The 18,398-nt window shown below is 36.3% G+C and overlaps 1 protein-coding gene across 1 annotated transcript in view; it reads right to left on the reverse strand.

Moving 5' to 3' along the window:
- LOC140148526 (uncharacterized) overlaps positions 1 to 18,398 on the reverse strand; it is a 37,218-nt gene that overhangs the window by 11,685 nt on the left and 7,135 nt on the right. Inside the window, exons 2-9 of the mRNA XM_072170515.1 lie at positions 15,330 to 15,363; positions 14,254 to 14,403; positions 13,006 to 13,121; positions 10,618 to 10,747; positions 10,109 to 10,153; positions 6,888 to 7,084; positions 4,627 to 4,698; positions 2,304 to 2,382 (exon numbers count right to left, since the gene is read on the reverse strand). Coding sequence (XP_072026616.1) covers positions 2,304 to 2,382; positions 4,627 to 4,698; positions 6,888 to 7,084; positions 10,109 to 10,153; positions 10,618 to 10,747; positions 13,006 to 13,121; positions 14,254 to 14,403; positions 15,330 to 15,363 — 823 coding nt within the window. The remainder of the gene's footprint in view (positions 1 to 2,303; positions 2,383 to 4,626; positions 4,699 to 6,887; positions 7,085 to 10,108; positions 10,154 to 10,617; positions 10,748 to 13,005; positions 13,122 to 14,253; positions 14,404 to 15,329; positions 15,364 to 18,398) is intronic.

An 18,398-nucleotide genomic window follows, 5' to 3' on the forward strand; every position in this document is an offset into this window, starting at 1 on the left:
AGATAGAAAGAAAGAAAGAAAGAAAGAAAAAAGAAAGAAAAAAGAGAGGAAGAAAGAAAGAAAGAAAGAAAGAAAGAAAAAAGAAAGAAAGAAAAGAAAGCAAATAAAAAGAAAGAAAGAAGGAGAGAAAGAAAGGAAGGAAGAAAGAAAGAATGAAAGAAAGGAAAAAAGCAAGGAAGGAAAATGAAAAGAGAAGAAAGAAATAAAGAAAAGAAAAAGAACTAAAAAGGAAAGGAATAATGAAAGTAGCCCTATGATAGAAAGAAAGAAAAACGAAAGAAAGAAGGTAAGAAAGAAAGAGAGAAAGAAAGAAGGGGAGAAAGAAAGAAAGAAAGAAAGAAAGAAATACAAAAAACTGCTATAATGGAGAGAATGAAGATCTACCAAATGGGCAGGGCGTGACCAAAAGGAAATTAAAGTTTGAATGCAGAAAATTGGACATTAAGTCCGATGCTATCAGGGCCAGCAAGGGTGCCGTCATGTATATGAATGGATGAAATAAATTGATTGATTGATTGTTGTTCCTTCAACCAACGCTAGTGATCTGAACCTGAGGTTTGGAGAAGCCAGTGACTTTAAGATCAGACGGAATATGGGGAATCTCGTTGTAGTGGCGCGTGATGGGAGTGTCACGGTTGTTTTTGCTCACTTTGATAAAGTACTTTTGTACGAAACGTCAGTGTTTAATTTTATATTAAAACATCGTTGAACAACACCATTTTGTTCAATTACTTTTCACTTTTTACCGTGCGATGTTACGTGGGACTCTTAACTTTTTTCTGCACCAAATAATGAGATTTATATATTTTCTAAGACATTAGATCTGTTTAATAATTTATTTTATTCAAAAAGAAAAACGTCAAGTGTTCAAACTTTAAAGCTCTTTTTCTCGAAACAGCGATTTTAGTTTCAAGTTAGATCATTTTACCAAATCAGGGCCGAATTAGACTGTTTAGCTTAATCATGTGAAGTGACCTCTTGAAATGATATCACACTGATCAGACTGATCTTTATGTTATTACAGTGAGGCCCACATACAAAGTTCAACACAAAGTGAACAATGTTATAGCTTGGAGGGCTAACAAACCAACACCGCCAAATTCGACTGACGTGTGTACAACGTGGGAAGCTATGTGGAAATTGAACACCCGTTGTCTGATCATGCATGTGTTTATGGTTCGGATAACTTAGCAGCTCTCGTTCTGCTTGGGTTTATTGAATACACTCTATATATAGTCATCAATATGTCGTTTCCAGTCCCTCACTGAACTATTGGGTTCAGCTATTAATTTTTTTAATAATTCTTACCCCATGCAGGTGATTGGGGTGGTTACGGTCGTCAAAACCACTAACCGCTGAAATGAGGATATCGAACTAGTTTGCCCCGCAGGGCTAAAAAGAACCACAAACCGCGAAATATGGATATCCAGCTAGTTTGCCCCTCGAAGCTTCAAAAAACCACTCATCGCGAAATATGGATATCCAACTAGTTTGCCCAAGCAGGGCTACTAAAAGAACCATTAACCGCGAAATATGGATATCCAACTAGTTCGGCCTCGCATGGCTACAAAGAACCCACTTACTGCGCAATATTTTTTACCTCAAAAAAGAATTAATATCTACCAAAAACGTTTCAAAAGCGTAAAAAGGGGCCAAAGTTTAAAAATCTTTCCTGTGTGGCTTTTCACCCTTTTTAAACTTGGTCCCATTTATGAAAGTTTCTAAAGACCCATATGAAGTCATCTTTAGGCTACTTGTTTGTTTTCTTAGTTGTCAGTGTTCATTTTGTAGAGTAAATGAATTAATGTTCGTGCGTGATTGAAGTTTTTCCGTAAAGACGTTATAATGTATTTTGATTTAAGCAAAAGTAGCAAATACTCACTTTGTTAAATTCTTCATCGTCTTGTGCGATTCTGCGCCTCATGTACAGATGTAGGGCCTATATGCACGTTGACAGACAGTCAATTTGCTAAGTATATATAATACTCTACTACTCTCTATGAACACGCAATATAATAAAACATAAACCTATGCTTTTGAACAGTCTTAAACCTAATTGTAGAAATTAGGACTCGTTCTTCATGTTATTACTACTTTACTGAATGGGACCAAGTTTTAAAAAGGGTGAAAAGCCACACAGGAAAGATTTTTTAAACTTTGGCCCCTTTTTACGTTTTGAAACGTTTTTTGGTAGATTGTAGTAGCTGGCATCCACTACTCCAAATATATGACCTGCCTGTCGCCTATTTAATGGTAGAGGATAGTAAAAACAAAATTCCTATCATCTATCAACTGTATCATACCTGAAATGGCAAATGTATTTCTCTTACGGACTCCTCCAATTACAACTCTGCCATCTCTGAAGCTTTGTGCGATCGATTGCTATAAAGGAAAAACAATAAACTATGACATAGTAGTGCATAGAGTTGCAACTTTTTTATATTATACAAGGTGTCCTAGAATGATCTATACCATGTTTGAAAAATATTAAAAACACAGTCAACAGTGTATCTAACTTTAATAAGTGCAATACGATGGCACACATGTCTCCTACATACTCTGTTACTTTCATGGAAATAGCTTGATTCATTTTAGCATGACATTGATATTACTAAAAATGGACAAAACTGCATATTCACAGTGCAAAGACACATGAGATGCTTTTTCATCATCATCCAGCCGTACTTTGCAATATATTGGAAAAATCCTACATTCTTTAAAGGGCAGGTCTATAGCAAAAACAAGTTTATCTCTATTTGAAGAGAATAATTATTACATTACAAGTTGACACTTGTTGCAATTTTTTTGTGCGTATTTCTCCTGAAAAAGGAGAAATTGTGTGGGTAAAGTTTAGCCTCATCCGTGTTCTTCCCCCGTTTGAAGCGTATGTGTTCTCCCCGTTTGACTGATGACGTAGGTAAATGAAGCGGACACTTTATCGTGCTCTCATCATACAATCACAATCACTTTGACAAGTTTGACATTAGCAACAATGAGTTGTACTATCACTTACCATAACAATGCTGCATAACAATATGCACGCTATTGTTCTCTTTTGGGAACAAAGCCCACACAGTAATTGTTAGTATGCGTTTGCTTTGTAATATTTCATCCAACTGAAACTATAGATCAGATACATGAGTTTATGGACTAACACGGTTTATATGCTAGTCTCAGATAAAATTCTAAGCTCAAATTATGTATTTATTTTCTAGGCCTAATATTTCTCATGATATTGATATACATAATGAATTGTAATATCACAATTGTCTAATATATAAAAAAGAAGCGGCTGATTTTATCCATATGTTTAAAAACCATGAAATTTGTAATACTTAATTTGGAATTTTTTTCTGTGAACAGCAACAGTATACGTTCTGTCCATTGAGAGCGTTTATAGTCCCTTTTCTCACAGCGGGCACATCTCATTTTATGGCGTCACGGTTTTCTAGGCCAAAACTGTCTCGTTCAAGGAACTCACCGCTTAAGTTGGTTTTTATGAATATCAATTTTAAACGTCTTATTTTCTCAAAAAAGGAGTCATTTTCATTGTCCTCATAATATTAGCTTGCCAATGATATGATGTTGTTTTCGCTATAGACCTGCCCTTTAATAAGAAATACACCAAATTTGGCACAGATGTAGCCTTACAACACTGCATAATTCTTGAAATGGAATTACGTGAAACATTTCAATATGAATACAAATATTCAGGTTGAAAAACATACTTCTTATGTAATTTTTACCACAAATTTTACCCAAAAATGTCATTATTTACAGAGGATATAACTTCCTCAAGGAACCTTTACAGCAAATTTAATCTTCTCCGTTACGTAGCTGTGGGTTTGCCAATATGCTGTGAACAAATACATGTTGTGACCCTAAGGATGAACCTTCTCTATACTTTTATGAAAAATAAGAAGATAAGAGGAAAAGACTGATCGATCATTAATAAATTAGGGAATTGGTAGAATTGTTCGCAATAAAAACTTGAGAGGGTGGTGATGCATAAGATGGGTGACTGCTAGTTTCACACAAATACAGCACTAATGTTTTGGGTTTTTTTCTGATATCTTTTATCACCTATTATCAAATTAACACAAAAATCATGAGCAAATTCAAAGCCTATACTCAAAATTTTGAATGCATAGACTTGTGCTGGGACGCATAAATAAGATGTAAGACGAATAGCAATATGCACACAGTTTATATGTCACTGATTCAATGAAACACAAGTGCAGCAGTGAACTTGCACAAGACGTGTTAGTCATCACTTAATTGGTGAACTGAATAAAACAGGAGATCTTCAGATTAAATATAAAAACTTACATTTACTGTAATTATAGCACTTCAGGCTTACATCTTTCACATGGAATATTAATACACCATTGGGCATTACAATTATGTAAAAAGTAGAAATTCAAGACAAATTGAGGGCACCGCTGTGGAGCAAATCACACATTGTGGCTATAATATTAGATAGCCACAGTTTAATTTTTGGACTTTACTAGGAATACAAGAGGAAAAAAAGGATGAATAGTTAGACCATGTCTAAAGTTAGACCTGATCTAACTTGTTTTGTGCATACGGACTTTGGTTGGTCTTTCTCTTAACAACTATACTTACAAATACGGCATATGTATTTGGTTCCAAGTCATAGAAAGTTGTGTTACATTGGGGTATGCCTTGTCTTAAAGTCTGCAAAATATAAAATGGCAACATCATTATTATAGTGCTGAATAGGGGGATGCATGATTTCACCTCATCAGCTGAAATTTGTGTGATTTTTCATTACCAAAATTTACCATGATTGTCACCAATTGGTTTTTGTGTAAAATTTGGTCAACTTCAACATTTTATTAGCAAAATCCTGGTGTGTGAGCCAAAGTTTACAACCAAATTTAATACAGACATGATTCTTGTAATACAACATTGAAGTTGACAAAATTTACATACAAAAACTTACAGGGACAAACTTCACAGCTGACCATTTCCAACTGGAATTAAGTCACCATATTACCCATAATGCTCTGTGGACAATGCATGTCATGTGATAAAAGTATGAGTAACCCACATGCCACAACAAACTATCCATCAAGAGTCAAAGTCCCTGTGCTTTGTATGCTGTGAATTCTCGCATATTCATGAGGGCTGATTGTTCGATTGTGCATGTCTATCACACCAGCGTTGCATGCCTTCCCGTATATGCGATAAAGCATTGCACGTCTTCACGTTTACCAAAAAAACCTACAAATATGTGGTATGTACATAGGAGTTTCATCTGTCGCATTACATGGAACAATCAGCCTCACTATCGAGTGATGCCAAGATGCTGTTTGCGGTTAGTCTGTAGTACACATCCAGATTCTCATTCATGGTGTACCACCGCAGCAGATTACCTTCGGGGCTACACCTGGTGTAACCCTAAGGCTACACCTTAATGGGATTACTCTGCAGCTACTTTGAAGAAGCTACTCCTTAGTAAATCCATATTTGATACACTATATCAGAGCTACTTCACGGTCACTCCATCCCCTGTCCCCGTCTAGGTGACAACTCCAGTGCTACCCCAGTGCCACATCCTAGATACGCCATATCGGAGCTATTCTAAAGGAACTCTGAAGAAGGCTACTCTGAAGTTCATCTGCTAGCTGTCGGCCACTAGCCAACCCTGGAGTAACATTAATGAATTAACATGTAGGCTTAAATAAATTGTATGGTGAAAAAATAAACTGAAACTGAAGCTGATAGGTCTATGAGCACTATTCATTTTTTTTTTATTTAGGCCTACATGTTAATTTATTTACTTTATTTGCGTATTAATTTATACTTGTTAATCTACCTATTTATTTACTTGTTTATTCATTGATAAATTTATTTAGTCATTTATTTACTTCATTAATATTACTTGCTTATTTCTGAACTTGTTTATGTATTTGTGTAGGCCTATTAAAAAAGTAGAGGTGGCTACGTCGGCATGAAAAGTTATGATAATTAGGTTCCAAGTAGAGTTTCTTCCACTGATTCGGAGACATGCTGCAAAATAAGGCTATAGGCCTAAATGTGTAGGCCTATTTATTTATTTACTTGTTTACTCTTTTCTATTATTATATTATTTTAAAAACCTATACAGATTACATTTGAAAAATAATAAATAAAAAAAAGAAAAGAAAAGAAAGAACAAAAATCCCTAATATAAAAGCATACAATAAAGCAAAATTGAACAAATAGCATTCAACAGATCATCAAACATTTTTTTTTACGGAGTACCTCTAGAGGTACTCCGCTAGAGACTGTCTCTTCCGGAGGTACCCCATGGAAAACTGGCTAGGAGTAGGACACAGACTTTTGACTCATGTTACGGTGCACTGCTTCGGAGAAGCCTGGGGGTAATCCAGAGTAGCTCCAAAGTACATCCAGTGAGAATTTGGATGTGTAGTCTGTGGAGTAACCATACGGTGACAGGTGTACATGTATGCTGCCCAAAACATATTGCATCGAGGAAGAAAGTTCCCAGCCAGAGATAAGGATAGACAACACACTTGTTTTGTTTTATTTTGTTGGGTTAGAGCTTTATTCCACAGGATTGAATGAATTTTTTGTTGGATAAACAAACTTGTTCAACAATTACTGTGGTGTTAAACTGTCATGAAAACATGTGATATGCACAACATACCCACACATGTACATGAATTTATGCTCATTAATCGTCAAATAGCATAGATCTAAGTTGAGATTGTTCAAAACTGTTCAATTCTGACTTTTATGCTTAAGACTTCCACACAGAGAGTATGAATTCATACTTCCATAGGGGTGTATGGATATCAACTATAAGAGCCTATTAGGCATGGTCCAGAGGGGCAGAGTTAATACAAAGACCAACTTACCTGAATACAATCCACTAATCTAGTGCGCGGCTCAGGACAGCTGTCACCTATACAAGACAATGTGATTCTATATGTGCTAATCCCATTGTCTTCAGTCCACTCATATGTGTCAAACGTGATTCTGGCACAAGAACTTTTGCATTCAGGTAATACCTCCACTATGGGTGCATACGGTGGCTCCCAGTTGTCAGGGTTATCTGTGAATTAAAATTGAACAATTTGTAAATGATGACTCTAGTTTGCAGACTTTATTATTTTTCACTTTTGAAATCAATCACTTGAATGAACAGTATTTTGTACAACAGTGCTTATTACATGTTCCATATCTATTTGGAGCAACCCTTATATTTTTGGTACTTTAGTATATGGTCATTTTCACGGTAAAGGGTGTAACTTTGGATTTTTAACACTTTGATCCATAGGGGTCTAATAAAGCTACAGAATTCCATAATTTTTGGCCACATAAGTCATCTAGTTAGCAGATACCTTGGGTAGCATAATCATCTTTAGGAGTTACTGCGTTCAGTTTTGGCAGGCTTAAATGTCCATAAATATGGCCTTTTTGATGTACTAAAAAAATAGTAACATTTTTGTAAAGCCCTGTGTTTTCTTCACTTAGTTCATGGATAATTTTTTGTATGCTGAAAGTGTAGTCATATGCTCATTAAAAACTGCCACATTAGTTTTAATTGTGAACAGCCCTGTATTTTTGAGAACCGGACTTAGATATTTGTCGTTTCGGAGGCTTCATTTTCCGTTAACAATTGTTAACAAACTTTGTGGGTATAGCTCTGGTTCATATTCTTTGTTATTTCTTCATTTCTTCTTGATTCATAACAGTTGATTACTTACTTGAAATAGGTAACAAAAATTAGCCGATTTGCAAGCTTTTAAATTTTTTTATAAAATCTTGACTTCATAAAGGCTATTTTCCGTTAACTCCTTTGAAGCCTCCGAAACAAACTGTTCAGCTAGCTTGTGCAAATATAAATAAAAGAGCTCATCCAATCTATTTATCAAAATGTAGCAAAGTAGATCCTCAAGTCACTTGTTTTTAAACAGTGGAGATATACACAACCGTTTGAAAATGGGACCCAATACAAACTTTCCGTTAACACTTGAAGCCTCCGAAACAAATGAAGTCTCCGAAACAAATGAAGTCTCCGAAACAACAATAAGATTAATTATCATCTTTGCACATCTAAATTGGTGTGTTTCATACTGATATCTGCATTGTAATTGTTACTTGATATGTGCAGAATGTCATAAATTAAAACAAAAGTGTTGATATTATGGTTAATGTTTGAAAAATATACTGATACCCAAGAAAGTCTGTTTTGGAGGCTTCACATGCAAGTTAACACCATGCATACTTAACAAATGGGTGAAAAAATTTAAGTGTGATAAATCTACAATTTCTGCGGCATAGAATTATTGATTCAATACACACAAGAAAATAACAGCTTAGATGATCCCAACACTGTTGTTTTCAAAAAAACTACTTCTGCAATGTTTAACCATTGTTAACATGAAGCCTTCTAAACAAAAGATCATGACTTGCTGTGATAATTTAAATTTTGTCACAACTGAAATTCAATACTTACATGTAGAAGCAAAGCATGAATATTGGTAATTGTGATATTTTTTACCTATTTTTTCATGTCAACTTGTAGTAGTTAGCCAAATATTTTACTTTAATGATCACTTGTGTTGTTAACTGAAGCCTCCGAAACACATATCGCTTGAATTGACAATTCTAAAAAATAACTCCAATTTCTATGAAACTTGGCTGGGAGGTTCCTTTTATCAAGTAGTATTTGTACATGAAGTTAGGCATTCAAATTATTTTAGGAACCCAATTAAAACTTAAAAAATATGTTTAAGGTTGGGAAATTTCCATTGTAAATGACACTTGATGTTAAAGATTGTCAAAACTATTATTACAAACATAGCAAAACATGGTAATTTAACTTATATCTGTTGACTTACCGTATTCATTCCAATAAGCGCCCAGGGAGCTTTACAAAGTCATTTTGGGTGGGCGCTTATTGTTTACCTGGTTTACCTTAATTTTTATGTAAGGGCTGTTTATTAGACACAAATTTACCTACGTTATATAGAGTCCCAAGACATTCCAGTAGCTTTTCTGATGCAGTAAATGTATTGCAAGTTTACACATGACTTCAAATCCTCAAGCTATTTCACTGTATCAACATCTATCAGTCACTTCAACATCAATGGTATCCTTTCTAAACAAATTGAAAATACCCTGGGTGGGCGCTTATTGGGGTATGGGTGCTTATTGGAATGAATACGGTACTTTGGAATGGATCGAATTTCACATGTATTCCAGCTTTCATTTCATAATTTTCTGAGCTTATGTAAAATACATTTTTTCTTAGATTTTAACCAAAATGTTATGGAAATGTCACATTTTGTATTATAAATCAAAAGGTTTAAGCCTTGAAACATTATTTTACTGGAATTTAAGTTGCTTCTATGCATGATTTCAATAAACAGAAACATATTTAAGTGGTTTGAAATGTTGACCCTAAAAATCAAAAGTTACACCCTTTACTGTGAAAATGACCATATATGGTACTCCTGGAATGGAGGGGCTCAATAATGTTAAAATTGCAGTCGGTATATGCATGCAAGCTAATTTAGAAATAAGTTCAAGCATTTCTACAAGTACGCCATCGGTTATCACAGTATGAATAGGCTTAGAATGAGATTTTGGGGTTATAAAGGAGTGTAATGGAACCATATTTTCAAAAAAATGTTTTCTGTGGTAGAAGAAGTAGACTATATAAAGGATTCTCAAAATAGAGCAAACTTTTTACAGCTTATTTATGTCACTATCATGCAAAATAGAAGCGTTTAATGAGTCAAGACAACTATAAACATATTGTATCATCAGAAGCTGCAGTGGTTTGTCATTTCACATCTAGGTTTTTTCTAAATTAAAAATCTATAGAGTTTGGGCTTTTATTTGTTTTTTATTTGAATCAAATCGGACATTTGGTTCAAAGGTTGGAAGTAATCAAAGGGAACAAATGGACTTTTTGTAAGTAGCTATTTTGGGGCAGTAATTGGTGAAGGGGTAACAAACACACATACATGCCCATACTGAGCCTACACCCCCTCCCTTTGGAACTTGTTCAATGAGGACATTCATTTCACTTGGTATAAAATATGATTCTTAAAATAAAGTTTCTTACCATAATAGTTGCAGGCTGGTATTCTAGGTCCAATGGTTCTGCAACCTATCAATGAAAATAATATTTTGCTATAAATCAACACAGTGGACATATTACATATTTCATGCTGAACAGGTGCGATATGGCAATATACACACATTTTTCAACAATTTCAAATATGTCGCAGTGGCCCCGTTTCACAAAGACTTACGAAGTTACGATTGATCTTATGAGTGATTGAATAAGGAACTATGTATGGTAAATCAATCGTAAGTTGATTGTAAGCCTTTGTGAAATGGGGCCTGATTGAATGACTACACGTATTCAATCTTTTAATGTGTGACCATTTTATCATTTTACTATGGATCCCTGTAATAAAATGGTATTACTAATGATGTGAATCAACAATTCTTTTTAATGAAATATCAAATTGAACCCATCATAATCTGTGTTATGTTATATAGTTACTATAAACATGTATGATATAAATTGCTTGTGATACTGCGCAAAAATCTAAATATAACAGATACCTGGCATATGGTAGTCAATAACTGCTCTATTCGTGCGATTAGAGTAAGAAGGCGATGGTTGAACTTCAACACGAAATTTCTGTCTTGGAATCAACTCCCTGCTATTTAAGCAGCTTAGATCAAATGTTTGCTGAAAGGAGTAAAGAAATAAAGAAAAGTCTAGTTACATTGGAGAAGTATTCGCCGTCGAAGTGATGTAATAATCGGATTAACTACCATAGCAATAGGGTAAAACAATTCCTGAATAGATCGTTTTTCACTAGTACGTTCACGCGGTACCTATGCATTGAGCCATAGCAAGCTATCACTCGCACCTGTAAGATTAGTATATTATAAAGGAACAGTATTATATTCAATCTATGATTGCAGACATACACAAGTGATGAGTACAATCTGCTTGTAGCGCAGCGCGATACATTCAAAAATTGTTTTACCCTACTGATATGGTAGTAAATCCGATTATTACGTCACTTCGACAGCAAATAAATGGACATATTATAAAACACTCACTCTGCTGCATCATTTTTCTGACAATGTTCACTAGATTGAAATGATGACTAGTGCCAGTTCTTGTTGCTTGTTGGTGTTTGCTCAGGCTCGGAAATAAGTGGGAGCCAGGGGCTATTTAGCTCCTGTAGAATATGAAAAAGTCTCTGGTTGTCACTCAAATCTAGTCACCAGGGGCTATAGGCCTATTTGTTCCAGAAATAAGCCCCTGGCTACATGATCCGAAAGTCGTATTTTCAACATTGATTAATTCATGCAGCATATTGTACATACATTTTGATTGTTGATTGCACTTGCTTTGTGATAATATTTATGCTAATTTCTTTTGTTTAGCCCTATAGATTTTACAAATAGCCCTTAGTTCAGTGAAAGTAGCCTCTGGTTGGTAGGAAAAGCTTGTGATTAAGTACAATATAGCCCCTGGCCCAAAATCTGTATTTCCAAACCAGTCTTTGCTAATATAAATACGACTGTCATCAAGGTTAAAATTAAGTGGACAACAAGTGTTGTTTCAAGGTAATTCCCCTATTGTGGCATGTTCTGGATAAAATCAAGGAGCCATATGAAAGATAAACACAACTAGAGGGCCTTATATTTGCACACAAATATCCATATTATTAGTTACTGGCTCTAAAGCTGCATATCTGCTGAGAAATGGCTTTGTTTCAACATTTGAGGCCCTGGGCCCATAATATGTGACATATGGGGCTCATATGTAACAATATAATGCTCAAGTGCTATCAGTGTACCAACTCTGAGCCCTCAAGATGGGGATCAGGTGTAGAGTTGGGCGACTATCACTTTTTTCCTGGTCGACTAGTTGGCAGCAAATAGTCACGACTACGACTATAGCTCGCGACTATCTGTGGTCAAAATTGGACCGAAAAATCAGGTGAAAGATTGGTGCAAATTTATGATAGCAAGACAACAACACCAATTTAATGATGATTTATGGACTTTCTGATTATTTGTTGGTCAGCATTGTTACTATTGGTAAGACAATAAAATGTTTTTATCACATTTTCACAGTTTATAGGTTATTTGGTTGGTTTTGGTGTGGATATCTGGCGCTTTTGAAATGATTTTTTAACATAAAAATATAGTTGTGTTAGTTGACTTTTGACTACCAGTAATAGTCACGACTAACGACTATTGGCGACATAATGCTCAAGTGCAGTACACCAACTTTGTAGTCTGCTTTATTTACTGAGAAACGGTTGGTTGAAAAACATTGCGCCTTTGGGCCCCCAGCCTGAACATCTGTGGCCAAAATGGGTGAAAGGTACATCTACAGGTAAGGGCCCATATGTATGCCACATATAGTTTAGTGCAAGCCTTGTCAACCTGTTTGAAAATATGGGGTTTGAAGAATAAGATGATAAATCAGCAGGATAACAATATACCTCACATGTGATTGTGCGTATAAAAATACTAAATGGTAACTGTGACAAAATCAAGGTAATGTTCACACAAAATATTCATTATTTTCCATGTACTTTCAATTTCAATGACTCTCAGAATCATTTATTTAATATGTTCTTACACTTTGATTTCAGGGGTCATAATTTGGCAATATTTTGCTATGTTTACGGGTGTTAATGTCCAATCGTGAGTGTTACTTCCATCCTGAATTTTAGCAATAGTAGTGATAGAATTAATTTCTCAATATTTTTAACATCCTTCAAAACATGGAAAGAAAGCTAGTCCTGGTAAGCCTAAAGTGAGTTCTGGTTCATACTAAATTCAGGTTAATTTCACCACTGGCGCTCAACCGCTCATAGTATTATCTGAAGTTTAATACCCCTGCCGGGCACCCCTGACAGTGGTGGTAATAAGGATGACAATCATTTGAAATTGATACAGAATGTTACTAATACTTACATTAGGAATTAAGTTTACCCCAACATTCAATTTCACTCGAAAGCATTCTTGAAAACCAACAGGATAATCCGTAGCAGTCACAGTCACATCAAAATACTTCACCAAAGCAGCATTTTCTGTTGAAAATAAAACAAATATGTTGAGCAGTTTATAATGGAGTTCCATCAATTTGCTGTTTTTGACACAAGGCTGCTAAGATACCGCAACCGGCTTGCACTACAGTCATTCTTGTACATCTCAAGTTGAGAATAACGCCATGTCCAATTTATACGTAGTGGCAGATTTGAATCACGTACGGTAACCTAATCTGCGGGGCATTATACATGTATATACACATGTGTAAAAGACCGATTTGTCCATACGCTGGTGACCACATAATCACACTGTGCACAATCGCACTGATTCAAATCTGTCACTGCTAAATCCAGCATGGTGTTACTCACGACTTGAGACGAGATGCACTACAGACAGGGTCTTAGCTAGCCACCCGTCTGGCCGTCATTTTAGACGGCCAGTTTGCTCCTGGGACGGGCAAAATTAATGCCTTTGACAGATGCTACGGTATATTATAAATTGTATGTTTTGAAAAGCTAATTGACCTTTTTGGTAGGCTCAATTTGTAGAACAAGGCCATATCAGCACATATTTGAACTCTTTGAACCCCCAATGGGCTATAGATGTCTGGTTAATGTTTTGAAGGTCAAATTAGGACAGGCAATTTTATTCAAATGACGGGCAACCCTCAATTTCTGGCTAAGACCCTGACTACAGATGGACAATTTCAAGAGTAATTCAGTATGAGGTTTTTAGTACTGGTAACATCTGATTATTAAGCCTCAAAGTGAAGATTGTTTCGGGGACTTCTTGAGATAAGACATGGTATGCCGGTAAAGCAAATTCTGCGGTGCCATTTTTTAGTTTACATGGTGATACGCATGCGTAGTAATCTACTGACTATATACACAAGTGTATTTACATGGTAATGGTACAATACATGAAATATCTATAAGTCACTAAATTGGTTGTTTCTTATGCCTGTTAAATCACATAAAGAACTTCACATATTAGAGAGAGATGGTATGATGGTGTAGTAAACTGTCGTTCAGCATTCTGCGAAACCCATAACAATATGCATACTATTACTAATTAGGTCAAATGTGTCCATTTTGTCAACTTTTGTAAGAGACACACACCAAAATAGTCCACTTAGGACAACATGGATAGGCCTACATGAATTTAACCACTCACCTTGCGGTGCATCGAAAATGACCTGCAATGCCAATTCACTATTGGCTGTATAGTATCCTACAGCAACATTAACTGGAACACTTGGAATGGCACCAGATACCTGTTGTGGAATCCCACAGGCTGATGGTTGCAGAGGCTGATCAAGATGAGCTGCATGATTACAGAAATGAAACAAAGTGTGTCAAGACTTATCCTGGTATACACACAGAGGTTTACTGCTGTAGTTTTTTTGTTGATACCCCAATTGGCAAAGTACCAGCAGATATTATCTATACAAAAATGGAAAGGTGTGGAATTTTGTTGTTGTGTCCCTTGTACACTGAGACCATGTTATTATGCAACTCCAAAATTGGAACAGATGCTCATCTTAAAATATAACTTAAACTATTTTTCCCCAAAAGACCTAAAAAATGGGTATCTTTAATATTAAGAAAATTTTATACATTTTTTGAAACTGAATGGTAGGGGACGTAATTCATTGGTAGAGCACCAGCGCAGTCACCTTGAGCCTTATTTCACCCTTATACAGATGAGCACTCCATTATAATGCCTCTTTGAAGGTGTCTTGGGAAGTATTTCTTGAACTGCATATCTCCTTGTCTTGGGTAGGCATCAATCAATTCTCTGAGGTCTCTGGACTTAAGACCAGACTCTGGTGGGATAAACTGGTTTTAGGGGGCCCCAAACGTCCCGCTTCCCTCAGAGATAGATTTAATTAAATCATCATCAGAGATTGGGCACTCCATCCTACTTTCGGGCTAGGAACAGCTGGTATGAGTGGCGTAAACCAGCATGCTAAGTCAATGCCTCTATATTACCCAGCATTCCCTTGAGTTCAGCTGAGCAGAGCTTGCACTGCTGGAACTGGGATGTGCAATGTTATTACGGACAATGACTGGTCACAGGAACCTAGTCTTACTATCAGTTGGAGGGGTAGTTCATTGGTAGATCACCAGCACGGTCATCTTCGGAGTCTAATTTCACCCTTCTTAAGATGAGCGCTCCTGGTGTAGTTCTCTCTTGGAAGACGACAAAATTGGAAAAATCACCTTGTTGCAGTTCAAACCAGTACTTACCAAACTCAATTGAACATTGTTGCAGGTTCCAGTTCTGAAATTGAAAAAAAAGAAATAAGCATGGATTTAGAAGATGATCAAGAAGCCAATAACCATACAGGGATCGACGCTACATGTAAGTCAGGTACCGTGTGAGCAAACTAAAAAAAATCGCAAATAGCGCGAGCGTACACAAAAGAAACTGTTTATTTATTAATCTGTGCCAATAACATTGACAAGATATACATGTATTGTGTTATAATTATGGTATAGACAAGATGGGTGGGGGCAAGGGGGAGCTACCAGTTCCAAAATCCCCCCATTCTTTCAAAATCTGGTCTGTAAAACCCTTCAATCATTTCAAATTAGTAATATCCCACTTTTGATATTGGCACTACATATTAAAACCTACTCAAATTAGTTGACACTATGGACCACAATAACCTCATCCCAATGGCATAGTTCAATAACCTCAATTAAACAATCATAGTGCAAAATTTGACCTCAAGTTGCAGAGTATGAGGTTTTGTACCCAAATTTTCAAAGGTCATTCAATGAATGTACAAATGTATTGGGGTTATAGAATCCTGATAGATGAGCATGTTGTGGATCCTAGTGTGAGCCAGGCAGATGTAACCCTTTTATTTTATTTTATTTTATACAAGCCTATCAAATGTGTGAGCACTAAAATATTGATTGATTGATTGATTGATTGTTTGCTTGATCTATTTATCTACTACTTACCGGTACTTTATTATAGGCCTATAAATACAAAAAATAAAGACAAAATAAACAAACAAAGCAAGGTTTGTCTATGTATTGCCAATAGAGGCCCTGCATCAAATTATCGATTGGCTCCAAACAAAGGATTTGAACTGGTGTCCTTCACCGTAGTCATGGCGGAGTGCAGTCCATTCAATCAAATGTTGTCATCAACCTATTTGATCGTAGTGCAGGGTTATGTGTGTGAGACGAACTGTCACGGTGGATTGCAATCATGCTTTTGTTGAATGCATTTGAGTAGTCCGCCATATTTACGGGATGATACGTCACATGCAACTGATGCAAGGCCTCTATAGTTCTGTTTTACTTGGTAGAAATTGATAAACAAACCCTGCCTGGGACCACGCCAAGCCCCTGGGCCAGACCTTGCCAATAATAATATGGCCGGATATAATACAAGATTGGACTATAAAAATTGGCAAATGTAACACATTAATTGATGTATTATCAAAATGACAGGAAGCACACATATTTGCCATCCTGTTGTTTTAGGAGTCCATATTGCTCCTGAATTTGAGCCTTAGATCACAATCATCAGAACGACCTTTAAAAGAGGAACTGGCTTACTCCAATATATAGCTATTAGCTACTGCATGCTTTTACACAGCACCAGGCCTAGAAATCTGGGACAGTACAGTACGGACAAATTCATTTAGATTTTGCAAGAATAATTGATTCGCGCAAATTTAGGATTGCCTCCATTTACATACTAACTCCCAATGCCTAAAATACGGACAAATTCATTTAGATTTTGCAAGAATAATTGATTCGCGCAAATTTAGGATTGCCTCCATTTACATACTAACTCCCAATGCCTAAAATAATATGATTTAAAAAATACTGCCCTCTAGCAGTCACCAAATCAAATTAAATGGCTATCTGAAGATTTGCATCTTTTCCACACTTACTGAGCAGCCGTTTTTGATGTTAAAATGCACCCTCAAATCAGTATTAGTGTACAATAAATTAATGACACCATTTTGGGTTCAGTTGCTTCAAAGATGAAGAATAAGTAGTCATACCGGGAGTAAAAAGTTCCATGTGTATATCTTTTTTCTCTTGCGAACTAAATGTTTGTGCAAATTCACATGGATTCACCCTGTTGATATTTTACAAGAATCTATGTGTGAATCGATTCTTGAAACAACACAAATATGAAAACATCAAGATGGATAAAACATATGGTGTCCCAGATCATGATATCATTATTATGAACCGGATACCATGGTTACCTAGTACAATACGTTGTAACTATTCTTTATTCGCATTGAGGTAACTGTACCAATAATTTGAGACATTTTCAACAAAATTGGAGCATTTTATCGATATCCCACCCGTCTCACCCTGACCCTATCCTACCTCACTCCACCCATCCCCAACCTCACCAATACCCTAGACTACATCCTACCCTATATCTACCACACTAACCACACTCGTACAACATGTAACATGATACCACTACCCCACCCCACCACCAGGGGCGGATTTAGAGGGGGGGCGCACCCGGCGCGCGCCCCCGCTATTTTTTGCAGAGAGGCGCCTGACTATGTGTATTTTTGCAGAGCGGCGCCTGACTTTGTGTGGGCGCCAAGCCGCCGCAGCAGCGCCGCAGCAGGGGCGGTGGGTCGGCGCCCCTCCTATTGAAAATTCCTGGATCCGCCCCTGACCACTACCCCACCCATCCCTGCCCCAACCCTACTCTCTTGCCCAAACACACCATAACCATATCCAAACCACACTGCACCGCACCCTACCATATCCTAGACTCAGTCTCTTACCTCACCCACTTTTGGCGAACTATTTCTACCGACATTACAAACATGTATTTATTCTACTCTGCATTTAATGTATTGTATGTGTGTATGAGGCCATTTGAAAAAGGATCATGACAAACAAAGTTAACACTAATGTATATGTACATTTTGAAAATGTATTACGATGATGACAGGACTGTGGGAAAAATGCATTCTGCATTGGCTTTTAAAATCTTCACAAGCTTTGAGACTGCATGTATACAATTTTCTTTGGCCTAACACACATATATCATATATCACATCACAAACAATTCTTGTTGTTTTCATAATCTAATTATATCCTGCAAAGAATACATAATTGTATCCTGTTTGGTTATGGTTTCAGGCCATTGATTCAAGAAACGGGAAGTTGTGATCCTATTTGAATAGGTGGAATCTACACATACTAAAGTTGGGGATTCCCCAAATAAATGGGTGTGAACAAGTACGGTACTGCAAAAGTGGAAATTTTCATGGAATATTAATTCTCACACTTTTACCATAACACAGCTAC

Source organism: Amphiura filiformis, chromosome 3 (assembly GCF_039555335.1).
Source record: "Amphiura filiformis chromosome 3, Afil_fr2py, whole genome shotgun sequence".
NCBI classification, from domain to species: domain Eukaryota; kingdom Metazoa; phylum Echinodermata; class Ophiuroidea; order Amphilepidida; family Amphiuridae; genus Amphiura; species Amphiura filiformis.